The sequence below is a fragment of the Nothoprocta perdicaria genome, unplaced genomic scaffold (assembly GCF_003342845.1).
Source record: "Nothoprocta perdicaria isolate Ctin4 unplaced genomic scaffold, notPer1 scaffold_83, whole genome shotgun sequence".
NCBI lineage: Eukaryota > Metazoa > Chordata > Aves > Tinamiformes > Tinamidae > Nothoprocta > Nothoprocta perdicaria.
Window position 1 is genome coordinate 1,315,643 of NW_020456121.1, and position 27,851 is coordinate 1,343,493.

General features: G+C 41.5%; 1 protein-coding gene across 6 annotated transcripts in view; it reads left to right on the top strand.

Annotated features, from left to right (window-relative positions):
- Window positions 1–279: 279 nt before the first annotated feature.
- Window positions 280–27,851, top strand: part of ZNF385B (zinc finger protein 385B) — a 140,950-nt gene continuing 113,378 nt past the window's right edge. Inside the window, exon 1 of one of the 6 annotated variants that reach the window (XM_026052047.1) lies at window positions 280–303. Coding sequence is in view for 2 of the 6 variants with exons in the window: in XM_026052045.1 (XP_025907830.1) it covers window positions 4,838–4,853 (16 nt within the window). In the remaining 4 variants the exon portion in view is untranslated. Of the gene's footprint in view, window positions 304–587; window positions 606–702; window positions 714–1,622; window positions 1,640–3,522; window positions 3,541–4,802; window positions 4,854–27,851 lie in introns of those variants that run through there. The other 5 variants (XM_026052048.1, XM_026052049.1, XM_026052053.1 and 2 more) reach the window with 5 other exon arrangements.

Sequence of the window (27,851 nt, forward strand, 5' to 3'; positions counted from 1 at the left end):
TGCCTCCGAGCGCCTCCGCACGTGCCCGGAACGGCCGTTCAGGGCGGCCCCGGGCGCAGGAGGCGCCGCCGCCGTCAGCGCCGCCTCCGCCGGGGGCGCCGGCGGCCGGCGCTGTCCAGCAGCCCCGCTGCCCCTGGGGCTGCCGCGCCCCAACGGCCGCCCCGCTGCCCCAACGGCCGCCCCGCTGCCACCTGCGCCGCTGGGGCGGGGCGGGCCGGGCCGAGGGGGGTGCCCGGACGCATGCGCGGGCAGCAGCGCGGGCTCCAGCCGAGCCGGGACGCGCTGGCGCTGCCCGCGGATGAGGTGAGCGCGGCTGGGCGGGCGGCGCGGGGCTCAGCGAGCGCCTCGCTCCATGTCGCGGCGCGGCGGGTCCGGCCCCGCGGCGGCGCCGCCGCCTCCCTCCTTCCCCGCTCCCTCGGCAAACTTTGGCGGCGCGCGGAGCCGCAGGTAGCGAGCGGTCCCGGCGCTGCCCCGCGCTGCCGCTTTATTTCATTTACTGCTATTTTCGGCGCCTCTCGCAGCCGCGGATTCGCTGCTGGAAAAGCGAAGGCGCCCGCTATGTAGGTCAGGGTCCCCGGCAGCGCCGGTGGCTGCGGCGCGGAGAGGTACGAGGCTCCCCCCKCGCGGCCGGGCACCGCGGGGACCGTTTATTTATTTGTTGCGTTTTGGGTAGTCGCTTGGGCGCTGCTCGGTGCCTGTCGGTCCTGGGAGAGGTGAATCTGGGGGGGCACTCGCTCGGACGCGGGAATCGCCCCCGCTGMGCCCGTTACCCCTCGCTGCAAGCCCCGGGGGCGCGTTGTCTCCGTGGTGCCCGAGACACGCAACGCCGCGTGGCGGCAGCGCCGCGTTTCGGGGCGCGTGAGGGAGAGGCAGGCGGGCGCGCGGTTTGGTGCGGGTGCAAACCTGGGCGCTGCCCTCGTTGGAGAGGAGTTGTGGGCGCCGCGGTGCACGTGCGGGTGCCCGTGTCCCGTGCCGGTGCCCGTGTCCCGTGCCTGGCTGTTGGGATGGGTCCTCGTGCCCTGCCCTGTGGGTGGGTGTGAGTCTGCTGGGCTCCAGGTCTTTACGGCCAGGCTAGAGCAGAAAAGTCTGAAAATAAATGGAAGTGTTTGAACCCCGGGGAAGTGCTGTGCTTCTGAAATTATGGGCACTCAGAAGTTCAAATAAATCTTCAAAGTGAGCACTTAACTGCAGCTAACTAGAGCTTGTGGGGAGGGAGAGGGAAGAAACGTCCTCTTGCTGCAGCCTTGGTGATTTATTTCACAAACAGCAAAAAAGAAAGACRAGCAAAACTAGTCATCTGTTGTTAGGAGCCCATAAGCTTTAGTATGTGCCTGAAAGAAGCGCCATAGGAAATGCTGGTGTAAAACCCTGCAGGGCCCGGGGATGGGGAGGAAYGGGGACACCTCCGGATGCTCGTGCACGGAGCCACCGCTGGTGTCCGGGGCGGGTAGTGGCAGGGCTGCAGTGGGAGCCCCAATTGCTGAAGGCTGAGGGGGTCTTGCTTTTTGGGGCAACCTCTAGTCACTAGTGCGTGACAGCCCCCCTGCTCGTCAGCGCCAAGAGAGGCTGCTGAACAGGGCAGAAAGCTCTTTGCTCACCCCGGACCTCATGCTGGAAGGGTCTCGTGGACCTCGAGAAGGTTGAGTGGGTCTTGCTGCTTCTCTTTCTCCATAGCTGTAGTCTTGCTGCACTTTCCAGTTACCAGGGCAGTAGATTGCTTGAAGCAGAGGGGAGAGAGATGTGGGGTTTTTCTTTGTTTGCTTTTGTTTTCTCTCTGCTTTCTGGTGGCTGAAAGCCTTCGCCACGGCTGCAATTTTGTTCTAGCCCTTCTGGTGTTGAGTTTCCCTAACTGCACCAGCAGCAGCGTTTCCTGTAGCTTGTGCCTTTTCCGATGATCGGGGATTTATGTGATTCTTGTGGGGTAGAACCTGAAGACTGAAATAACCAATTCCACTATCAATTTTATGTTGTTAACTTTCTGTTGTTGGATAAATAATCCATGAAGTGGTAAAAAATTGGAAACAATTCTCTTGCTGGTATCTTCATTAAATGACCCAGTTTCTATGCTTTTTTTTTTTTCCTGATGCATATCTAATGGATGCTTGCTTATACTTAAAAGTACTAATAAAAACTTGATGGTATCAAGAGATTCTTGTCATCTTGCCTGTTTATGTAATAGTTGGAGCTGTCCATCATTGCTGTGTTCCTCTGCATTGGGCTCGTTACTGCTGGATAGACAAATGTTCCTATATTGCCACGTATCTCACTGAACTAAGTAGTCTTTGCAGTTTGCAGCTTCTTAGGGCACTTTTCTATTGGGTTTGTTAACTTTTAAGTGAGAGGATGTCCTCCTGCTTGAGTAGAGTTGCTYGGGGATAAGATGGTATAAAAGCACGAGAAGGCGTTGTGGAAGATAATCTTTTGGGGGAGTGTAGGCTTGTTAGCTAATTAGCTTTTGAAGTCCTTAGATTTCAAGCAGCAGTGAGAACTGGTGCATGAAATATAACGTGCTTAACCCTCATTATAGGCTTTGCTCCTCAGCTTATATGAGACTATTTGCTCAAAAAGTTTTGAAATGAGACATTATTTTGAAAATGAACATATGCTGCAGCTGTGGGAGAGTCCCAAATCCTGCAATGTTTGTGTTTTCTTGTTTCATTCAGAAAATGTTAGTACTAATATAACCCATCAGCATACTAGCATGTATTTTTTTTATCAAATGTGATTCTGTGTTGCCTCTGATGCACTGAAGATAGAAGCAGATGTTAAACGCCATAATATCGCAGTTTGCAAATCAGAAATTTCCTTCAGTCCGTAGATGGGACTTGCATCTCTTATTCCTATGCGGATGTTCTCAGCAGGCTGTCAGAATGCACAGAGGGCTGCAGGAATTGCAATAACTTCACTCTCTTGTGTGATCGTAGTATCATATATTGGCTGATGTTTGCCAGAAGCCCCCCTTGCTTTGCAGGTGTGTGTCAAATATTGGTTGAAGGGCAGCTTTCATTTTTTAACTTTGACTACAAGTGCAAAATGTACAGGGTGTCTTGAAAGATGGAATTTCTCATAGTCCTTTTTTTTTTTTTTTTTTTGCAGCTCCATAGAGCGTGATCAATCTTAGTAGTGTAATTTTTTTCACTTGCTTAACAATTGAAAATGTTTTTAAAGTAAAACATTTAAAATGTGTTAGAAATTTGAGTATCCTGTGGATTTCTGTACTTTTTTTCCCCACAAAGTCTGTTTTGCACAGCAATTTGAGGGAAATTAAGACAAACTAATCTTCTCAATGCAGTCATTAACCTGCATTCTACATTGTTGGAAGCGCTGTGGAACAGTAGCTAGTAGGCTAATGTTGCAYAGAATGGAAGTGAATGCTATTWAMTAATKWWWKYWWRMWWWMATTAKTWATATATTAATAAATTACAGGATCATTTTATTTTTTTTTTTTTGACTTTTAATGCTAGGAGGTCAGGATCTTTCTTCTTGTTTGCAAAAACTGCCTTTTTTCCTATTCCCTGGAATACATCATGTTCTATGAAGGTGAGCGGGAGCTAAAATATTTCCAGGATTGATGAATCATTAACTTTCAAAGTCTAATTGTGTGGCTCATATCTAGGTGAGATTTCTCATCAGACTGTCTGCAATACTTCTTTTCTAATCTCTGAAATGTAATAGTGTGTAATCTTCACACATATGTTGTACATTCTGCATGCAACCGTGATTTTTCTTGTGTATTAGCTAAAGCTGACATTGCTTTCTATAAACATATTAATTGACATGTTAAAAATTAATTAGAGAACTTGAGCTGCCAAGACTTGTAGAAATAGAAGCCTTGTAAACCAATCTAACTGTATCAGTGCAGCTCAAATCCTTTGCTTATCGATATTGGTACCTTACTATTTTGCAGGTGTTGAAATGCCAGATAGATTTTGTAAAGACAAGCATCACTAATACATATCCAGTTATATTACAATTTTATTATTTAGGTTATCTCAGCAATATTTGGATATGAGCAAGTCAGGTTGTTATGAACGCACTGATAACACTTCGTTCTTCAGTGAAATTATGCAATAATACTTCAGTTACGGAAAGCATCTTTTTGGGTTTGTTTTGCTTTGTTCTCATGTTAGATACCCGAAAAGTCCTTTTATTTTTCTGTCACCTAAATTCTCTTCAATTATGTAGTCTTMTTTAAGTATTTCCTAGGTTTTAAAATCTTGTGAGTCCACCTCGAATACAGAGAGTACAAAAATAGGTTCCACTTTGTGAATAGGTGAAGTGCTCCCTCTTGTATGGCAGGATGCAGGATCTGCATTATTATGCTTCTGGGATAGTTGAAGTTTACAATTTATAGACTTTTTCCATTTTTTTTTTCTTCATGATAGACTGATGTGCTATGATTCTGGATTTTTTTTTTTTTTTTTTTGAGAGTATTTTATCACTCCTGGTTTGCTGTGGAGGAACTGTTTGGTGCAGGGATGCCGAAAATGCAGCATGAGATCCTGAAAATGCAGAGGACTTGGGGCATTGCTGCAAGCAGGTGGTTCAGGCTGCACTCAGGTAGGGTAACGTTGTCTCCTGCGGCTCAGGGAATCGTGCTGAGAGATACTCTCACCAAGCCTCGCTTTGCAAACCAACTGCAAGGCTCAAAGCCTGTCCACTCTCCTAAGGAGATCACCTTGTTCACCCCATTACTCGCATCCATGGGGCTGTGGCAGGGGAGGTGATGCTGATGAGACCCGGTAAGTCTGGGCTCTAAAGGAGGATTATTGCTCCTGCTTTAACTAAGCAATGAACTGCTTAGTGTCACTGAAGAGGAACTCTGCTTCTCACAGTGATGATGAGGAACCAAGGTACAATTAATTGAAGTGAAGCCTGGATTATATTGCAATATTAAAGCTTTTATTTATTTAAGTGCCATAGTATCTTTGCTTTCTGGTGTGGCATGGCAGCCAAAATACACTGCCACTCCAGAAGCTGCAAACTCTAATGGTGTGTGGTTTATAATTGCTTTRTTTAATGACTGTTTGTTGGACTAGTGCTGACTGCCAGCTGCTGAATCCTTAACTCTACTGAGCATTACTAAACTGGTAGGATCTAATGAGCTTATAGCATAAGTGGTTATAGCTGCAGGCAGTGTTGTTCTCTCTACTTATACTTGTGCAGGCACCAGAAAGTTAAATATACAGTAGGAGATTTTGTTTAATAGTCTGTGCTGTTGAGTTTAATTTGACACTTCTCAACACATGCCATTTGAGTACAGTAGACTATCAGATCTTCTTGGGCCTATTACAACTTAATGCAAATTCAAAGATTAATTAGTTAAGGGATCAGTGCTGTGACAGGCAGCATCAATGCARCATGCTTCAAATAGGAAGATGAAAACTGTGTGATGTTATTTATGTAATTTTACAGTGTTTATTTGAAGAAGGCAAAATGTCTCAACTTTCTAATTCTGAGCTTCATAAATGTTTTGAYCTTCTTTTCCTCAGGGAAAAAATGACTACAGAGACCCTTTATCAAAACTTAACTTCATATCTTAGAGASATGCATCTTAATACTCAGGAAGTTCTTGCTCTGTTTTTTTCAGCAGTACTTSCAAGGAAGGATAGAGGAACCTCCAAATGGGCTTTTAGAATGGAAGTGCCAACCTAGCTAGCAGAGTAGTATCTGATGTCTATCTTTGAGAATCTGCATAGCTCCAGTGGAAGTTATCTTTTTTTCTCTGGTTACTTGCTAATAATTCATTTGTGAATCTTTGACTTGGCATTGATTGCGTGTAAGCGACTCGATGCACTTTGTGTTACTTTGAAAATAGGTTTATTTAATAATTTTTGCTAATTTGGAAACCCCTCTTGGTGGCTGTTCAAACTATAAGTTGGTGAAAAAGCTTTACAGATTTTTTCTGCCTTTGTCCATTTCTGCAGTCTGCTGTCTGCAATGCAGGTGCATTGCGGGTTCCCGCACTGCGGAGCTGGTAGGGTCTGGGACCCGTGCACAGGCAGTGCCTTGTCTGATGCTTAGCTTGTTCCCTTTTGAATCAGAGAAACAAGTTTGCCTCGATTGCATACACCCAGCAGCTTGAAGACGACTCGGAGGTTGCAAAGGTAACTATTTGAAAGATAGGAAACATCAGAAATTATGTTGACCACAAAGCCTTAGCTGAGCTTCCATACGCATCACGAACCAGTTTTCTTTATTTTCTGCAGACACAGGGGCAGGTTCGCAGTGATGCTACATGTTCATCCGGGGAGTTGTGTGAATGGGCAGCAGGATGGAGCTCGTCTCCAGAGCGGAGCTTCAGTCGCTGTGAAAAGCAGCCCGTGTGTTCGGTGCTTCTGTAAACTGGAGCGCTCTGTTATCTCATTAGCTCCCAGCAAATGAATGCACAATTAGTAATTTTTGTGTAAAGATTAGTTTAAATGACTTGCCTAGCATTCCTAGCAGCCCTGTGGTAAAGACCAGGCTACAGTGAGATTCTGCACTGCAGCAAATACTGCCTTGCTCAATTGCCTTAACCTTGAGAGAATCCTTTCTCCTGCAGTCTTGTGCTTTTTTTTTTTTTTTCTTACAACTTCTACAGCAAATGAGGCAGATTTTTAGGAATTAGGTTTTTTTTATGACTCATTTATTTTGTTGATTCATCTCCAAAATGAGTCTAATCTGTGAAAAGAGAGAAAATATGATCTTGTAGTTTAAGGAGCCCTTCAGCCTTAAAAACAAAACAAACCAAAAAAATGAACTAGGAGAGCCTTAAATTACATTTTAATGAATCAYGGTAATTTTTGCATTGTTCATCAGCAGTTTTCAAATGTTTAGATGTGGAACCAGGCTGTTGGAGCTCATGAAATGACTGGTAAGAAATAGATGTGTTACTGCTGGGTAGGTCAGCATGAGAGGCTTGACATGCTTTGTCTATGAATTTCACTGGTATTTGCTCAGGTATCTTCAGACTGTGGGAAGCTTCACCATAGTCTTCTAGACAGGTGACATCAGAAGCAGCAAGATCTTATTACAGAGAATTTGGGGCAGCCAAAATGGAATTATGAGGTACACTTCTAGCCTCTTATGAATGAATAGTGACCAAAAAGCGTGATTGGAATGTTCCCTGTTATCCTTATGTTATATTAAACTGCTCCAAGACTGCTGTATTTTTTCTGCAGATGTATAAAGTAAATATTGAAGRTGGAAATCGCTTTTCTCATGGAAGTATCAGTGCTGTAGTCTTGCTGGTAGCACTCAGACTAATAGCACTCTGGACCTTGTCTGCACTGGAAGCAGATGACCCAGATGCTCTTGAGGATGTGATATTCCTGAAAGGCTAGACAGGAGCCAYCTACACCGATGTTTTCTTTCTTCTCTAAACAGGTGTGAGGAAGACAGTTCAAGTCAAGTCCTACTGTTTTTCCTTGGCATATGGGTGGGTTTCTCAAACTCTAGAATGCTACAAAAATAACTTAAAGAAACCAGACAGTGGGGCTTATGATCTTCAGTGTGCATGGGAGAAAACTGCGTTGATGTTCTCAATGATAACAAATGTTGACAAAACTAATGTCTTAATTTGATTATAGTGTCAACTATGTTATAATGCCATATGTTAACTCTGTAAATGTGATGAGTCCCAACTGTACCTTCATAATTACAATTTATCATGTAACTCAAATAGCATGGAGAGAAAAAAGCGATAAGTAGATGCAACAGGAATGCTGTAGTGCTTGATTTAAGTCCCATAGTGAATTTGCATTAGCTAGTATTTGTACATTAACGTTGTGATGTTTTGCTGCTGTAGTTTAAAAGAGACTGAAAAACCTCTGCCTTTGCAGGGACCTGCTCTCCAGGGAACTCTCATGTGTTATTTATTGCTCTCAGAAGCTCTTCACCTTGCTTCCATGAGTCTAACCGGGACTAATGATCAAACTTTTGTATAGAAATGTTGCAAGAAAGGATTTGAATTTTCTTTTCCATATAGAGAGCTGGGCATYTGCATCTTGGGTAAGGATGGGAAAATCTTCATATATCCTTGTTAGGASGCAGGGTTTTATCCTGATTTTAGAGAAGGACAGGGAAAGACATACTAGTTTTAAATACTAGGGTGTGTGACACAGTATGAGCATGAGGACCATGCTCTGTGGCYGGGCCGTGGGGGTTTGTTATCCCCAGGTGCGGCACCTTGGCTCTTCCTGCAGGGAAGAACGCAGCTGATAGAGCTTTGTGGCTTTGATCACTCTGGGAACTGTAATGGGAGGATAGGAGTCAGCTGCCCACTTCATGCTTAGYGTGAGGGTCTTGGCAGGTTTGCTTTTGTGTGTTACTGTATGAATCTTTTTTTTTTTATATATATTGGCTTGATGGTTTGTGTGGTCTTGATTTTGGACACTGTATCAAGAGTATTGAATGCTTTTGCTTGTATACAGCTATGAAGTGAATCAGTTGCTGCCATTTATWGTTCAGATACTGCTGTCACGCTCTCCCATCTTAAGTGATGAGAACCCTCAAATTCCTTTCATGTCAGTTACTCATTGCAGCAAACAAACATATTTTGAAAATGCTTTTAAGGCTGAAGTAGTTGGCATTGGACCAAAATGTTATCAATGATGTTGAAATATACTTGCATTCTTCTGTTTGCATTTTTGAATAGTCTAGTCTTCAARAAAGGTCATTAATATTTTCTTTCAGCTTTGTCAGTCCTTTATCTCCATGATGTTTGCTACCAGGATTGGTATTTGTATTTTTCACCCGGGCTATATGGAGAGCCTACTGGAGTTCACTTACTGGAGTGCTGTCAAAGGCATGACAAAGCTGGTAAGATAGTGTGGAAGATGGAAACTTTCCTCAAGATTGCTTGGGAGCCTTCAAGTTTGAAGGTCACCTATCACCACAACGAGCACAATGGAGCAGAAGCGGGTGGACAAGATTTGCTGCACCCAGCTGTAAGGGATGGAAGGGAAAAGGGGTGTCGGGGTGAGGCCAGTAATCATGCTGGCAGATGCACAGCCTTGTGATCATGCTGGAAGATGCACAGCCCTTAGGAGACATCACACCTGCCCAGCCCTCCCTGAGTGACCTTGCTGCAGTCAGGCTTGGGAAATAAAGCCTGGAGAGGTGCAGAGAAGAGAAGGACCAACCTGTGACCTTGCTTTTAAAGCTTGGTTTGTGAAATGCGTGTGTACRTTCTGAGTCAAAAATGTATGCTCCTCCTTGTTTAAAGGTATTTGGTGGGGAACCAGAATTAGGAAAACTCTTATCAGACTGCCGTACGTGCACTAGACTGTTGCTTTAAGTTAGCTATGATTGTGACTCGTATTTATTATTATATATTTTATGTATGTGTGTGTACTTTCTGAGATGAAAATTCTTGTATTTACTAAAGCAATTCATTGTCAAATGCAATTATTAGACCACAAAAAAGAAGGTGGGAAGAAAACAAATATAAAAACTATATATCTCTAAAAACAGTTTAGATAAAAAGCTCTGTTAGAGCATGATTTTTATGCTGCATTTTATATGGTCCTTGTGTAACTGGTTTCTGTCTCACTAATGGACCCTCTATGTTTTATAGTAATACTCCAAATACTTAAAAGTTCTCTTGGATCCTGTTTTTTTTCTTCATCTTTTCTTCATTTAACGTGTTTGCATCAGATTTACCTCTAGTCCTTTAATGTAGATCTGTTACCACCTGACTGTAAAATCTGGTATCAGGAAATATCTCCCCTCTTCCCCTCTCCCTGAAATGTGCCATCCATTGGCAAAGGAGTCCTGCAAACAGTCCGAAGTGTTTGTGCTTGGGTCTCACCGCTAGATTTAGATTTGGATGTTTCAGATGTTTTGGATGTACACATTTCATGCACTTTATATTATCCCATTTATAGACTTTGGTTTTAATTTTTCTGTTAAAGTGCACAAGGAGTGTTTTGGATAGTAAAAAAAGAAGTGGACCAGATCTAAAGACTGTATACAGGATTGCAGTACAACACATGCATTCAAGGCAGTTAAGTGTTTTTTTTTAAAAAAAAAAAAGCTGACTCTCAAGTTTCATGGGACTTCCATACTGTGAAATTAAATATCGATTTACAGACAGAAGAGTCTGTTTTGTAGAAGAAAATAACCATCCGTTTGAAATATYTTCTAATATCTGGCAACATTTTATGGAAAATATTGTGATTTTAGAGTTCTCTGTTATGCAACAATGCAAAATCATGTGCTTAGCTGACCCTTTAATTAGCTGTCATTCTGTCTCACGTGACCTTGAGCTCCGTGGTTCCTATGTAAAAAATGCTATGACTTAATGAAATGGAAAGYTAGGATGGATTCACCTCTCCGTTTGTTTAATGGTTTCCCCTAGCTAGTGCCTAGTGTGTGGAGGAGAAGAAAGCCATGAGCATCTTCCCGCTTATTCTGGTGAGGATATAAAAGTCCATATTGTTGTGGCTTATGGATATTTGCTTTTTCATCACATACACAGTTCATTGGAGTGAGTGGGATGTAGCTCTTCCATAAAGCATAAAAACGGGTAAGAATAGAAATGCATTTTTTTCCACTCAGACTTAAGTTAATGCAGCTGTTCCACATATTCTAAATCTCTCTCTAACTTTTCCTCAACAGGAACTAAAGCTGCCCGCCTTAGTTCAGTGGCGTGGGGAGAACCCTCAAYAGGCAACCGGTTTCTTCTGACAGTCATGTGTTTGTGAGGAGCTGTTTTACAAAACGCTGCTCTGAAAATCTTTGAAAATCTTTATATACCAAGAGATTATTGATTGTGCTATTACTTTTATGCCAGAAGTTTCTCTAATTATGTTTCCATTTGTTTCTTCACAAAATGTTTGGTGTGCTAATTCTGATATTCATAACTACAATATTGAAATTACAGAACTGTTGAGTCAGAAGGGACCTGTAGAGATTATCTAGCCCGCAAAATTAGTTAATTCTGGTTTTATATTGGTTTAACTAGAATAAATGTCTCTGCTTAAAGTTTTGCCGAATATGGAGTGAGGAGGAGAAAATTCTGGGATATTGCAGTGATCAACAGGCCTCAGTTTGCTCGGAGTTCCAGCAGTCATTTGTGTTCCATGTGGAGTGGCCGTTTCTTGTAATGGGAAAGAAGCAGCATTTGAAATTTTGGAATAGCATGAAAATTGCATTTTTATTTTGCATAATTTGAGTTAAATTATCATCCTCTTTCAGGAATGCAGTAACATTACTGATATACCCATATCTAGCATCTGTGTGTGCACGTGGGGAAGATGATTATGAAATAGCTGTGTTTTATGGACTTTTCCTGCGTATTATGGGAAGTTCTTTCGCCTTACGTAGCCTGTAGTCCCGTGTGTGGAGCTGGGACGTCTAGAGCCTTTGCTGTTCCACATCTGCGAGTTGGGGTCCCTCCATGGAGATCCGTAGATCCATTTCCTCACCTTTGTGAGGTTCAGACTTAACTGCTGTTGATCTTCAGTGCACTGTGTGGTGCCTTGGCAGTTTGTGTGATACCAGCTATGTTAACTACGGAACTTACAAGCCCTGGATTGCTTCTTGTTTTTATAAAGGGGAGATCACATTTATTTTGGGGCTCACAGGGGGCAATATGTGTTTTGCTATTGTCAAGTGTTTCATTCATTACTTATTTCAGAATATGTAGCGTAAGTATTTGTTCAGTGTCAGTTTTATAGACCCTTTTAGAACTTGGAGCCTGTGGCTCACTTGGTACAGGAATTGTTAGCTATCTGGAAAAAAACAAAATAAACAACACTCCCTTGCCATCAAACAGCTTCACAGCACTGGCAGTGGGTCTAATTGTGTAATTAGGCTACATATCTGTATCTTGGACTTCTAGACACTGAAATTTTCATTCTTTTAAGCTTCAGAAGAAGGTAAGTCAAAACTGGATGTTTTGCAGTTGCAATTTGTACTTTGTGTTTATTTTATGATCCCACTTAAGACACCAAATGTGCGCTGTTCAAGGAACTATCTGGGCTTTTTATGTTACGTGGCAGAGCCTGAGGCGCTAGTGAAAAACAAAGGCTGTCACTTTTAGGAAGGTGGGTCAGTTCTCTTAAACCTAACTGTGCCTGGTGATGTGCTCAGCCTGCCCTTGTTGAAGTGAGTTGTAGGAGCTTTCTCAGCACACCTGAAATTGTTGCAGCTTCTCCTAGGAGGCCTCAAACAAGTTGTAATTTATGCTAGACTGKTCAGGGGGGTTATTCTGTGATGGCTAATAGGGGTTTAGCCCGAAGTATAAGTCACCTGAAAATAGACATTTCCAGCACAGGGTAAAGAGGAGGCACAGCACTCRCAGAATAATCCTCAAAGTGCTCCCTGCCACAACAGCAAATTTCATAATACAATCCCGCTCCTGCTTTTCATCTTGCTGTGTAAGAAGCTCTGCCTCCTTKCTTTCAGATCTCTATGGATGCTTTTCAAAGGTAGACTTGTCAGGTTTGTATCTGTCACAAACCTGAATTTTGGGGAAAGATGATTGCTTCTAATGCCCTGCATGAGCCTTTCTCTACTAAGAGGTAGGTTAAGGTCATCTATTGAGAGCTGCTCTGCATGGAGGGTTGTATTTTAAGGTGCAAATTAGTTAAGTGAATGTAGAGAGGAAGCAGGACATTCTTTCTCAATTAGATAGTCAACTAGGAAGAAACTTTAGGTAATATAAAATATGGTCTGTGTGAGGATCTGTCTGTATTTTAAATAAAATTATTTAGATTTGCATGCAGTTAAAGTACTAGCTCTTGATGCTATTAATATCTTCCTGTACCTTTACTTTTTCCTCAGGCATCTTTTATCCAATTACTGACTAGACATATTCCTGCTTAACTTGAGATATGTTCAATTATATTTTAGAGGGTGATATGATTTGAAGGGAGAGTAATTTTAATTACCCATTTTTCTGTGATAAAAATTATATGTGCTAAATATCAAGTATTGCCCTATATAGTGAGTGTAGTAATATTCACCTGTATAGCTCCATTTACTTAGGCATTTGCATATTTATTGAGCACCTAAATAATGCCATCATTAGGTTATTGCTGACCCACTGGATTATTCTTATTTCCTGTTACGATGCCTTTTATGCTGGTGTGTTTTAAGGTATGTGTACGTTAGTATGTGTGGCTGCAGTCATGGGAGTGTGTGTCTCTGTGGGTGCCCCTCCTAGGGCAATTGTCATGTGTTTATTGATCCACCTATGCAGGAGGATTTCTGAGATCAAAGCCTAAGTGAATTACTGTTAAGTGTAATTAGATGTTGGACTGATTGTGCAGTTCCTTTCGAGGGTTCTCATTCATCTGTGTTCTTCACTTATCTTGGGCAACGTTTTTAACTGCTGAATCCTGGAAAAATGCTCTGAAGAGGAAGACTTTTTATTGAGAGCTGGAGACTATGAACACTGTATGGCCATCTGCTTGCTCAACAAGCAGTTTTAAAACATTTATCTTTGCTTAGACTGCATTTGAAGAATAAATATGTTTTTCTGTGAAGTAATTTGCTCAATAGGTAGTACTTAGGTTATATTAGCAGAAGACACTTTCTGCTGATCTTGTATATTTGAGTGGTGTTTTTTGGCTGATCAATGTAATTTGTTTTTATATATAGAATAATTAGGACAAATATAGGAAAGGTAGTGTCAGCATGATCAAATCAAATATTTTCCAGCTTGGATAAAATACTCAAAGCTCCAAACACTGTATGCTTTACTGGCAGTGTTTAGGCTTGCAATGTTTTAGGAACCTTGGGATTAGTGTTTATCTGTCCTATAAAGGACACAAATCATTTAGATTAGAAGTAATCTGATTGTATTGAAGTACAAATTATAGCACAAAGGCCATTCGTGGGGGTTAAGTGACCAGGCTTGGTAAACACCATATGACTGCTGATTGGTCCACGAAAGAGTATTAACTGAAGATAATGAGGGGTTTTAATCCAAATCTCTAAAGCACAGCAGCTGGGGATCTCAAATGAGTTTTCTCTGTGGCACTTTTTTAGGACACTGATTTATTTTTTTCTCAACTGTTTTTCTTATGCAAATATTAATTTGAAATACAATTCATTACGCTGTACAGAGTGCAACTGGTCCATTTGTCTCTGCTTAGATTCTTAGCCTACTTGCAGTCAATGAATTCACTCTGATTTTTATGCGTGAGGGAGAAACGAAGGTGCAGCACATTAGGGTAAATTATTAGTGGGAATTGGCTGAGGAAAATCTGTTCCCTTCTTTTATCAATGGAATATGAAGAGTAGTGAAGTAGTTTTCAAAAATCTAACTGCAACTCATCCTGTGTGGATACGATTTCAACATGCTAACCATTGAGAATGCTAAGAAGGGCAAGTAAATGTTTACCCTTGATCTTAAGTGATACAGGGTTTTGTATTTTTTTTTTATCTGAAAGGACCCATATATATTAAAAAAAGAATTGGCTCACCCCTCACAATTCATGCGGCCAGAGGCAGCTCTGCAGCAGCATAATGTAACATAAGGTGTGAAACGGAAAAGTTAGGCAGCTGGTATTTATTRATGGCTATTTATTAATGACTGTGCCATGCTTTTTATTGCAATAAGAACTTTAATGATTGCAACATCTTATTCTTAGATCTGTATCAAAACTTTATGTGTATTTTTAAACTAATTAAGATAAATGTCTGCAAAAGGGGAAGGTATTCCAACTTTGTGCTTTTGTTTTCTATCAGATATATGGTTGTGAAGGTCAGCGAGAGGACAGATTGAGTGCAAGTAGATAAAGACCTTGTTCCTTGGAAATACAGTATAATTCAAATGCAGTTTTAACAACTTTACATGGCACGGAAGTCATTGGTGACTGCCCTTGCAGAATTGGAAAGACATTGTTCAGTGTGGGTTGAAAGGAGKCCTTGAACCCAATTACCTCTATAGCAGCCTGAAACATCTCCAGAGAGTCCTGCAAACAAGACTGTGAGCTACTTGTACTCTTCTTTGGAGCCTGTGAAGTCTCTTATTTCAATTTGCTTTCTCATAAATCTGAGAGAGACAGCTTAGTACATGAAAATCAAGAATTTTCTTGGGGAAAACCTGAGTAAAACAGGCTTACGATAAATGGTAACTAAATTGCAAGTGTCATTTTGGGATACAAAATCTGACAGTTACCTAAAAATAAACATATATTGATATAATTACATATATATGAGATTTATATATTACATATATGTAAAATATGTAAAAACGTAGGAATCGTTTGTCATGCTTGCTCAGGGAGTTGTGTAAGAACTTTGGTCTGCCCTGGGGCAGGGTGATTGTGTTGGCAGAGCAAACATAGAGCTTCAGCTGTTTGCAWGTGCTTCATCCGTAGGTGTTTGGCTGTGTGTGGTTTTGGTCATTGGAATTTAGAAAGCTGAGCAGAGCCCAGGGAAGACCTGAGCTTGCTGCCCTTCTCTGTGTGGTCGGAAGCCGTTGGCTTTGGGGAATTTTGCTGTGCGAGTCGTTGGGCCACAAATATGATGTGTGAAATGTAATAAAATGTCAATGAGGACTGTTGTGTGGCTTTCATGTGAGAATCCTTCATGAGCCAGTAAGAACCTCCAAGACCTTGGGAGACCCAGAGCCAGGCTCCATCCTCCAGGCCGTATACAGGATATAGATGAGCTGCGGGTGAAGGGTCTGCTGTAGCACCATTACTGGGATGGAGGAGTTAAGTCAACCATCAACACGCTGCTTTCTCCCTATTGCTGCCTTCTGCTTTTTGATATATGAAAAATCTTTCATTACAGAGGTGGAGTGGAGGATTTGGGTTCGACCTCRTTTCTCTAAAAATGTTTGTGCATCACTTGTTGCTTCGAATAGCCCCTCGAACCAATGCCGCATTTTAAAAGATGAACAGGATTGACAAGTCTTTTGGGCAATATCTGCTTAGTTGAAGAAGGGTCTTTTCAGACCCTGTGACCCCTGGGAGACCCTGTGAGCTAAAGAAAAATCTGTTGAACCAAACTCTCCATTTCATTTTTTTTTCTGCTTCAAATTGTATTCTAAATATGCAGAGATGCCTTTACATTTTAAAATGCACGCAAAAAGTACTCGAAACAATTACTTCTTTAAAATATAGGTATGTTGAAAGTCTTCAGTTTTTCATTTTTAATATTTGTTTGAAAGTAAGAAACAGGTGTTTGTGATGCTATTAAAATACTACGCAGTGAAGAATAACTATTTTTGACAAAATTGGTCTATTTTCAGAGAAAACTGGCTACAAATCAGGATTTTTCTGGAGGGTAGAAAATTTCATTGGAAAATATTTGACTGGATATATTGGGAAGTTTCTTCTGGAAACTTAAGTCCATAATATCCATTCCTTTGCAAGGACATTTTGTGAGGAATCTGAAAACATCCTTGCTTTCCTCTGTGGCCTCCTGTGACAGACGACAGTCTGTTTCTACTGACAGTTATATTGGGTTTTCTTTGTGCGTCCCTTAGCTAAGGACTGATAAATATTTAGAAACCATAAAATGATGTTTAATTGGCAGTTTGAGTTACTGTTTGCATCGTCCATATAACATAAGCTACGTGAATTACAGTCGCTGAGATTCCACACTGATATTTGCTGGTTATTTAATCGCTGTACCTAATGACTTGTGGTTAAATGTAACAAAATTAATTTGTCTATTATTTACAAGCATGTTGCTATTGAACTGGTGACGCTGAAGCGTCCTGCTTTACAGGAAGCCTTGCTGCTGTAGGGAGCATTAGTGTTGTTTTGCAGATGTGATGAGTGCACATCTGGGCTGGAGGGGTGTGTTTTGGATGCTGGAGGGTGGGTGCAGACTGTGACGGGTGCGGGGAGCACTTCTGGGCAGGGAAACAGGGATCTGCTCCAGTCTTCCTGTTATGGGGAGACTGGACAAGTGGCAGGAGATCCCCCCATGGATACTTCTTTGGCTAAAGATGGGTCTGTTGCTAGAGCTTTGCAGCTTTGGGGCAGCTTTCTAGTGGGAATAGTGGGACCTAATGTCCTAATATGTCCAAAAGCAGAACTTGACATGTTTAGGAGTGGTGCTGGATGATAAAGGCTGAGCAGAGAGGGATTGGACTCAAAGGCCTTTTAAGTCCTCTTGTTCCTGAGGTGATAAAACACCGCAGCAGTACAGGATTTGAGCAGTGCTTGGTCAAGAGAACATCAATACTTTTGCTTAGCTRCCAGGAATATTGCCAGCTCTGAACATTCAAAAAGCCTTGTCAAGTCCTAGAAGAAAATTTAAATTGGTTTCTCTTTAATTTCCTTCTAGTTCTGAGCCTCTAGGGTTCGTGTTTTTGGTCGCTTCTGCAAGGATTAGAGGGGTACTTAAAAAGCTAGAGTTCCAAGGGATTTTTATGACWGCATAAAATAAAAAAGCCTGGCTTAGGAAAAATGTCTAACATTGCAAGATAAGAGTTAGCAGCCCTGAACTGATTTGTGGAGTTTCACAAGCAAGTGAGGCATCAGATGGATAAATAAGGTTATATAAGGCACTATTTCTAAATATTTGATGTTGCAAAGTGTCTGTGACTCCAGCCCAGGAGCCAAATCCCAACCAGTAAATGTAAAGAATAATCATTCATTTTTCTGTTTAAAACTGTCTTAGAAGTTCTRTTCCATTGCTGGGTTTTCAGCTCTTCAGCAGAGTGTAATTTGAGCGCAGGTCAGCTAGATGAGCTATCAGAGAGAGACACTCTTCGTTAATGGTCTAATCTATTAAATGAACTGTTTATCCCAAGAATATTTTGCATGATGAAGTGTACTGCTAATACACTGCAAGTATGATTTTATTTATCGTAATTAATAAGAAGTTTAGGAAAACCAACGAGCCTCTCTAGGGAATTGAAGAGCTTGCACATGGGGGAGAAATGTACTGAAAAAAGATATTAAAGTCAGCTTTACTGCAATCTTAAAGTGGCAAAAGGCTCTGAAAATTGAATGTCCAGAGAGAATATCTCATGAGAATAAAATGGACTTTTGAAGGATAGGTAACTTCAGCTGAAAATGCTGAAGTAACTGCTTCGTGTTGTGCAGCTCAGCATTTTCAAGTGTGAAAAATAGATATTCTGCTCACATTTCTGTCTTTTGGGGGGTTATATTTATTCAGGGGAGATTAACAGCCAATTTTCAGTGTGACTGCCTTCCCTGGAAGTTTATCCCTTTCCAAAATGCCAATTTACTTTTTATGGGAGCAGTATTCATGAGTTTCTGTGAAGACTTCAAATTCATGGTTGTAAAGTGGAAGGTAGAAAAGTGCTTATGCCCTTAAGGAGATGCCAGAAATGTATTCTTTGCATGATGGCACAACTGTGACTGGCTAACTTTATGTGCCTGCTCGATCTGTGTTGAGTAACTTCATGTTGGTGTGGAGTTCAAATSCACGTCATGGTCACTTGGGCGTTCAGGAAGGTCCCACGTTAAGCACGTGGCCGCCTACGGTCGCGGGGCCTCTGCAGCCCCGAGCTCTCGGCTACSTGGGACAGACCAGCGTGACCCGTCTGCTGCCTTCTGGTTTGTGGTGCTGTGATTTACACACGACCTGGGGYTTGATGTTCCAGAGGACTTCCAGAGTGAACCTGGGCAATATTTCTTTTCATCTCTGCAGATGTAATTCCTACACTCGTGCAATGTTTACTTCTCTGCCTCGGTATTCCTGACAGTTTTCACATACTTTGTGGCTTAGAAATGTCAGGAAAAATGCATTGGTGAATGTATGTTTTTCTTCTTTGCTATTTCCTCTAGTTCTTCAGATTTTTATTTTGTAACTTACAAAAGAAAGAGACCTAAGAAATGGTTGAAGAAGAGTATGTAGAATTATTTTATGTAGCTCAAGTGTCTAATAGCCCTGGACTGGAGAAATTGCTGTATTCTATTAATCAACTATAAATGAACATAATGTTTATAGTGATAAATAGTAAGGGGAAAGTGTATGTGGTCTGTAACGCAGGCAGAAGGTATCACACTGGTTCTGCTTTTTGTCTTTTCTTTCTCCTCTCTATCATAAAAGAGGAYATGAGCAGGAGGAAGAGGGGAGTCTTCAGTAGGAAAAAATGAGGAGTTGGGAAGGAAATCCGAAGATGGAGAACAGTTATCAAAATGGTAGCGACAGAGAGATGTAAAGAAAGGAGTCAGAAAAAAACATCCTGTCGGCAGGAAGGAAGATGTCTAAAATTACTTCAGGCCAAAGGAATATCCAAGTCCTGCAGAACTTAATCTTGCTCCTGGTCTCAGTTTCCCTGCGGTGCCCTCTGAGCTGTAGGTGCCTTTGCAATGAGAATCTTTTGCAGCTCCCAGGGTGTTAGATGCAGGCAGTGCCTTACAGCTCGTCCTTGAGGCTCACCTCGCGTCTGCCACGGTATCGCTTACCCTCCCGTCACCGGGCAGGTAGAGAGCGGTGGCTTCCTGACCTGYGTGTCTGAACTGAAGTAAAAAACTAGCCTGGTGGGTATCAAGAAGTCTTAGAAACTTGACAGCAGATGGCTCCTGCCTTTGTTTAGCCCTGCGTACACTCTCTCGGTGGGTGGTAACTGCCTTAGGACAAAATCAGCATCCTACCAGCCACCATCTGGGGTGGCAGATGATATGTGGGACTGTCATGAATAAGCATTCTGATGTTTGTAAATGTCCCAAGGAAGACGCCGCTTGTTAGCGCTGTGGTTGGTGCGCAGGCAGCGCTGCAGAAAGCTCTTTTACTGCAGTGTTCAGCAAAACCTGGATTTGTGTGCCCCAAGGCCGTCTCCAATAGGGGCGGGTATAAGGAGATTCTCCTGAATTTTGTTGGATTTGATAATGGACCTGCACGGTGCTTATTTTGCAGGCCTTACCTGCAAAATCTTTGGTGTTTCTATAATTAAAAATAACTGTTCTGATTCCTAGGTACTGTGAGAGGTGACGTTTAGAAACCTTATGCCCGGTTGGACCTACTGCTGCTAATGAGCAGAAAGTGTCCTGTAAGCCTTTGCTTTGACAGTGTAGGTTGAGATGATGAGTTAAGGCAGGAGAAGATCTGGACATAAATAATGTGGAATTGCTTGCAGAAGAGCATGCAGCAGTTTGGTGGGGATGCAGGACGGCCATTGCACCTCTCCTGCTCCTCGTGTCTGTGCAGCCTCCTCTGGGAGAGGTGGGAAACTGGAGTGCACAGGGGTGAAATGTGAGGACACACAAGCTGCTGTCCTCACTTGCCTGGCTCTATGAGCCAAAACTGATTCCCCCTGCCACATGTGCTCTGACAAGTGCTTTTCGAGCAGTTTTGTGTGGAAGGGTCCTTTGTCATTCATGTGACAGGTTCTTCGCATAGTGTATTTGAGACAGCCAGGTTCGTCCTACAGGAAGCTCTGGCTGGTGTTGAGTATAAAAGTCTTTGAAAGGAAAAAATCTCTACATTAGTCTTGTAATTTGATTTATACTGCAGTTAAGACATCCATTTTGGTTTGAGTTAAAGCATGTTTTATTCACACTTAGTTGATCTATGTAATCTGCTGAAATGAGTATGAAATAACAGCTTAAGGAAGCAGTTTATCTTTAGTGAATCAAATAACTGACTTTTTTTTTGACATTTTCAGGATACTTGGTGCAGAAGTCCTCTGCTTGCAGAATATCTGAACAGTGGGGGGCCTGCAGTGTTTGCACAATCTCAAGCTGTTTGAGTTGCCAACTGTTCTGTGGCATGAAGGAGTTGGAGTGATGGCGTATGCTGTCCGGGTGGTTTTGCCTCTTAAAGTAGAATGCCCAGCCAGTATACCAGTTCTCTGCTAATGAATGATGAAGGCGAAGAAGGACAAAACCAACGAAAACCTACATGAAATATTCCTTAATTCAAGTGGTGTATTTTTGTTTAAAATTTTAAGCTTAGAGGTAAAAACTCAAATCCAAAAGCTGAGGAAAGTACCATGGATATTTTGTTAAACCCAAATTAGATTAATGAGACAGTATGATTGCATTGGCTGGAATTTAAAGAAGGGAGAGGGGCTTGTCGTTCTAAGTTGTATGAGCAAATGCACTTGAACAAGTTTAGCTTTGGAATTCAGGAAAAATCAGCATGGATCATTTGCAGCATGCCAGCGTGCTTATGCTTTCTCTGGAGCAGAATATAGAATGTCAAWAAAAACAATAAAGTATACATATCATTTAATAAGGAATTTTGTTTCTTTTTAGTGTGGAATGTGTATTCAAAACSGTTATTAGCAAGGAGTGGTCAAAGCAGTTGCGTAGAGCCTGAGGTGACTGAGAATTTGACTTTGAGAGAAGCCTGTCGGTTCATTCAGSAGGTTGGGGAATGGGCAGGTGGAACTGAGGAACTGCCCAAAGCTTCCTCTCTGCCTCAGGGCGCCGAGTTCGATAGCAGCACAAAATGTGCTCAACTGTGTCCTTTTAAACAGGAAAGCAAAAGGAGAAGGGGGTATGTCCAACACGCTGCCAACTTCAACCATGTCAGGTGCAATGGGTGATTTCAACTAGACAGTCCACTTGCTGCCTCTTATGGTTCGTGACCATTTGGGTTGACCTTCAATCAAAAGTATTCAGTCAGACAAAACATGTAATCTGTTCTCCTTGCAAGTTGTAATATCTGGTGATAGTTGCAGATAGATCTGGTCATCTGCAAGCTCATAGGTGTTGCTTTGGAATTTCAGAACATTTGGGCTGTAGATAGAAAACTCAAATAAGAGTTTCTGGAGAAAATAAGATGCATATATGACCTGATGGTGACAGTCAGTAATGTTTGGTATGCTGTGCATCCTTTTTTTTGGTAAATAAGGACACTAGCACAGATTGGACTAGGTGGCACTAAGTGACACCTGGCTGAATGTGCTACAGGCAAAGCACCGTGGGTGGCAGTGCAATTTGGAGGGAAGAACACAGAACGATTCCTTGCTGGAGAACGCCAGGGCAGGTGAGTTGCCATCTTCCTGGCAGGTCTGCTTTCCAGCAGTCTGGTGAACTCCAGCCTGTGACAAAACTAACACATCAGTTGCGTAATAATCTGAGTCTGCGGTAATTCCATTTACTTCAATATAGCTGAGCTCACAGTCTAGTACAGTAAGATTAATTTTAGGTTTACCAGTCTTGAAATTGTCCCCTTTTAAGGAGAACAAAGAATAAGCACTAGCTGCTTGAATGTTTTCAGTTTTCTGAATTACCTTATACTGAACAGCTAATGTTTGTGTTGAGAAACAACCATCTGTTTTTGCAGTTTGAAGAGAATCTCGTTCAAATGTTAAATATTCTGAAATGTGTTAGTAAAGAGGCTGTCAGCCATTTGTCATACTACACCATTCAAAAATTTTCATGTACAAGAACAGCAAGTTGRCTTCCTATTTCTATTCATATTGACAAATGAGCATCAAAACTCATACATGCTCAAACAGGATTTACTCTGTCTTGGTCAATGTGCTGTCATTAATGGATTATTCTTTATTATTTACTTTTATGATCCATCCAATTTCTACTGTAGCTTTGAATTAAAATATTGTTTGCTTTATGAATAGAGGTGAAAGAGATGAAGAGCTGATCGGGTGCATATAGATGGGTAATAAATAGTTTGAGAGGGAGAAGCGTCGCAGAATATGATGCTGCCTTGAATTTCAGAGCAAGAGGGAGATGAAATGTGGCAGTTTTTTGCTTTGATTTGTACTAAAAGAAAAGGAACGTATCTTCTGAAAGGAAACTGGTCCCTTAGACATATGGGGGATCTTTCAAGGTTGGCTTCAAAATAGTCTCTAGTGCTTTTCTAACACGGTAGGATATTGAGCACAAGGCACTATGCATATGCTGTTCACCACAGTATCCCAACAGAACTTGTTGCCCAGATGGTGCAAACCATATGCCTCTCCGTAGCTTATGTATGTTTAGGAAATGCTGTCTAAAAATACCCAAAAGGTCATAAGACTTACCAAAAACAGTTCTAGTGAGGCTGGCTTACTTATTTTCAATAATGCTCTGGAGCTGGTGGTTTTCCCTCTTTATGAGTGTTTTGTGAGGAGCTGTGGAATTTTACGTGCTCCAGTGCAAGACGGCAGCTGAGGGCCCGTGCCCGGGCATCACGAGTCCATCTGCACGAGGAGCTTTTCCCCGTCGGAGACGCCCGGGAGACACGCGGCGCTCGGCTTGGTCAGATCCTTTTTGCACTTGGCTGAATGCACCTTTCTGGAAACAGAACAGAAAACAGATTTTTTGTTAGTAGTTGTGCCTGTGTCTTCCACAACTCATTTGACTATTTCCAAAGGCTAAAATGTGAAGATTCTGTTCCCCCACATGCGAGCTGTTAAAATACATTTTCCATTTTGCTTACCTGGCATAGCCGCAYGGAGGGCTGGCATTCTAATTACATTTGCAGTGTGGTGCTTCTTTGAAGTATGAACTAATTAGGAATGAGCATTGCAAAAGTTTAGAGCAGTACTCGGGAAAAGAATGCTTCATGTAACCATCACTAATTCATTAAGAGAATGAAAAGCTTATTTCCTTTGAGTAGAGATTTGCACATTCTCACCTACAGGAGCGTACTATATATAATACATCTTTGTAGCTCCTCTGAAAGCACTACTCTGTTTAAAAGTAAATTAGCTAAATTGAAAGGCTAATTGCCTTGAGCTTCAGGTACAAAGGATGTCCATGCTTAGATTTCTTTGCCAGCTGCAAGAGGCTGAGAAGATGTGGTTTCAGAAATCCAGACAGGGGATCTCATGACACCGAAGAATTTCAATGTGGTGTCGAAAAACACTAATTTATTCTTGCTCCAGTATTGCTTGCAGAGTCCATTCAGATAGCTCTCAGTTCTGGGTACCGGGGATGAAACATGAGGGTGGGGACTTGCTTAGTCCAGCAATAGCTCCTTGCTCTYGTGCTTTTTATTAGAGGGAAAAATAATATATTTGCTTGGAAGCAGAGCTTAGCTTTATAGGAGAAGAGGCAGAATATTTCATGTGTGTGTGAAAGATGAATATGCCATATGATCTCTTTATGACCATAAATTTTTTTCCAGACGGTTTTAGCTGGATGTTTTCTATACTTGGAATTTTTGGTTTACTGCCTTCCCCCCCACCTCAGATTCTTGCCTTTCAGTTCTTAGCTGGGTCTAGTTGCATTAAGTCACTGACAAAATACATTTTCTTACCAAGATACATCACTGTCTTTGTACTGTGTTTCTTTCTCTAGAGGTATTCACAGAATCATGTCCTTTCTCTATAGGATATTTTAATTTCTTAAGTCTCTCGCTGAGACGTGGCTCTTTGTGCTCTGCTGAATCCAGATCATGCGAAAATGGAAGCTGACAGAACCAAATTATATCAGTGTTAGTCTTAGATGAGGAGCATTAATAGCTTGTTTACTAATTAATAAAGCCTAAAATATGTGAGCTTTTGAGTTCTRCCCAGCTGCTTCTAAAACAAAGCGTAAAATCCTTTGGTCTGTATAAGGAAACAGAAGACCCAGGTGAAGGGGAGGAGGGCTGGGGTAAGCAGAAGTTGAGGCGTTGTGSAGGATTCTGGTAACAGGAGGTGAAGAACAGCCCCTTCCTGGCAGCCCTGGCTATGACAGCTTGATATCCCCACTGTGGAGCACCTGCAGAGCTGCCTTGATGCTTCTTTGGAATGAACAGCAATTTGGGGGGGTTCTAGGTAAAGATTTAATCGCAAATTACACATATGGTTCACARTATTTCATGTGTAACAGGGTTACATGAGTGTTGTGTGATTGGTTCTAGTGAAACTCAGTAATAGGTGCTGTAGTGGAAAGTGTATAAATATATTTCCTCTAAATAAATAAATATGGATTCCAAACCATTTTGTTAGAAATCACACATTTCTTTTTAAGGTTCTGTTATAATAGTTTTTATATAAAAGTCTTATCTTCAAATAGAGGTCTGTGTAGAATTATCCTTACGAATATAGGCAGCCGATAATTCTGGCTGGATTTTAACCAAAAAGAGAAATATTGTTCTCTTGCTATATTTAGTTTCCCACAGGATATTTTCTCTGTTTTAATGAATTTATATTCTTGCCTTGAAACTTGACCCTACTTTTAAATGACTTACAATCCCATAYAGAAATAGGACTCTTAGTTTTTTTTGCTTCTGTAGAATATAAGGAGCATGTAATTCCTCTTTATTTTCAGCTCGCTGGCTCTGGTCTCAGGTAGCTGCTTCTGTTACATGTAGTGTTACTGGGCCAGGTGAAATCTTGAGGGGAACAGAGCACTTGCATAACTTGAAGGGATGATGAAATGTAAAGATTAGAAAGGATGCTCAAAATCCCTTTTTAATAAATAGTAGAATTAAATGTGTAGGTATAACAGCTGGTTTAATAAAAGCGTCCCCACCTCTTCTCGTGAAGGAATTCTAGACCAAGCTTTTCCAGTACAAATGAGCCCTGCCTGCATTTAAGCATCGTGTACCTGGGCTCCCTTTTACAAACATTGGCTATTTTGGAGGTCCTCTTGGTGAGTGTGCAGGTTGCCCCCAGGGCCTCCAAGCTGAGCTTGGCTCCATGTAGGTCGTGTTTCATGGGGACTGTGCACCCATTAATAACTGCGTTGCTTTTTAATTTGGGCACAGAGCTTCAGGCAGTCGAGAATATCTTAAGATTTTGGCCTGAGCTATCTAGGTATTAAACTGAAGTATCAAGAAGAGAAGATGATGTTGCTTACACGCAACTCCTCTGTCTTGTATCAATGCAAGACAGTGCGCCTCCATACTAAAAGAGAATGTACAGCTATTCCCTTTGTAAACAAAAGTGAAATTTAGACGTTGTTTTTGGTCTTATTTCTCTTGTCTGGTTTCAAAAGTGAAGTCTAGATGCTGCTTTTGGTCTTAATTCTCGTCTGGTTTCTTTCTAAGCCAGCACCTGGGATGCTCTGTGGGGAGGCAGGTGCCCTGGTTTGGTACCAGATCTGGTGTTTCCTTCTGTGTTGTGCCCACCTTGTGTGTCCCCCCTCATTTGGTTGGATCATTAATGCACTTTTTAAGAAAGTTTTGTGATTTTTTTTTTTTTCCTTCTCCCCCCAGTTACCTCACTTGGGCTCATATCACACCACAGGCTCAGAGTTCACAAACTCCTTTTCTCTTGGTTGAAATGGAGCCAGAACTTGCAGTCYGGGACAATCCCTCTCTCTCATGTCCCAGCAGGGGGGAAGAAAAGCAAAAAATACTTTTACTTCAGGAAATAAGAAAGCGACAGCACCTTAGGAATTCTAAAAACATAGAAAGGGAATAGTGAAAAGTTATTTATGGTTTAAAAAATGCATTGAAAAGTAACAAACACCAAAGCTCTAAACAGATTAAATTTTCAGATGAAAATGTCATCTAAGCTCAGCTGAGTTGAGGATCTTGGTTGCTTGCCTTGAAATATGATACTTCTGCTTAAATGATTTAGTGTGACAGTGTCTAGCCTAGGTTTTCAGGATAGCAAGTATTTTGTTTTAAAAAGCTGTTAGGTACCTGGAACCTAAAATTTATTAAAAATAAAGGATTTTGGTTTTAATATTTGATGTATATTTTAACGAATGTATTGGTTCTATTCTTTTTGTGATTATTTGACGGCAGAACAGAGATGTGTGAAATAAAACTACATGGCAGACTCTTTGGAGTACTTGGTTATTGAATCATGCTTGAGGAGGTGCTTGTACAAATACTAAAATTTTAATCATCGGCTACCATTAGGAATAGAGTGAAATACKTCTAACATTAATAAAAAGATGATTTTTTTTTATAACTTAGAGCAGGTCCTCGCTTTCCCTATTGGTCACTCCTTTGGTCCTCACTTTCCCTGAAATYAGTTTTGTTTACATAGCTGGGCTCAAGGATTGAACAGGCTTACTCCTGGTCATGTATTTCTCTGGATAATGAGTATTGCATAGGATTATTGCCCGGTTCTCTTGAAAAATTGATATTACTGCTTCTGTGGCTTTGTGTGCATATGTGTGCAGAGACGTTTGCTCCCTATGGCTGGTGCCAGCTGGAAGGGGTTAGTTTTGCTGCTCGCCCAGGTTCCTGGGCTGGGAAGGGACCTCGTGTCCAAAGCCTCCGCGCTGCCCAAGGACGGAGCAGATCAGACGGTGCTTGCAAGGAGCCTCCTGCTCACATGGGGCTTGGCAAAAGCAACATTTTGAGGAGTCTCAGTTGGTCTAAGCAGAAGTTTCTAAGTTTGTTATTTTTGGCAAAACTGAACCGTGAAACGAAAGAAATTGGCTGTTTGGAGTCTCAGGGAGGCAGTACTGAATCTGTTCAATTTTGTGAAGAAAAGTAGAAAATAATTTGCAACCCATTGATGTTTCTGGCAGATGACATCAAATCGGCAAATCTGCCTTTTTTTTTTTTCTCCCATAACATGATAGCCACATAAAAAATCTAATATAGGGACTCATGTATGATTAAGCTGATTATGAATCAGTTTCTTTCAAATATCAAAATAATATTGGTCGATCTTATTTATTTTTGAGATATCTCTTCTGAATTCTATCTGATCACTGTCAAATCTAAATGGTCCAATGGTCGTCGAAAATAAATATACTTTTGGGGATGATGCAGAATACTTGGAGAGGGAGAATAATATGTAAAAAAACAAGAACAAAACCCCAAAACTGATTAGAAAAGAAAATACATATTTTTCCTTTTGGATTCCTCGATGCTTTTCCCCTTGCTCAATGTGGGCCTCCCCYTCCCTTCTTACTGGTTTAGCTGCATGCTGTAAATAAAATATACCCATTTGCTCTCGGAGATGCCTGCATTTTTTTATGTATAAAGCTTTTCTTTGTGCAGCTTGGCTCACTTATGGATGATGCTTTTATTCTCTAGGGACAAATTCCTATACAAGGGTTATAGTTCAGCGATTGTCATTTACTGGGTATTTGTGTGGCTCCCACAAGGCCAATTTCTAGTTGCCGTTT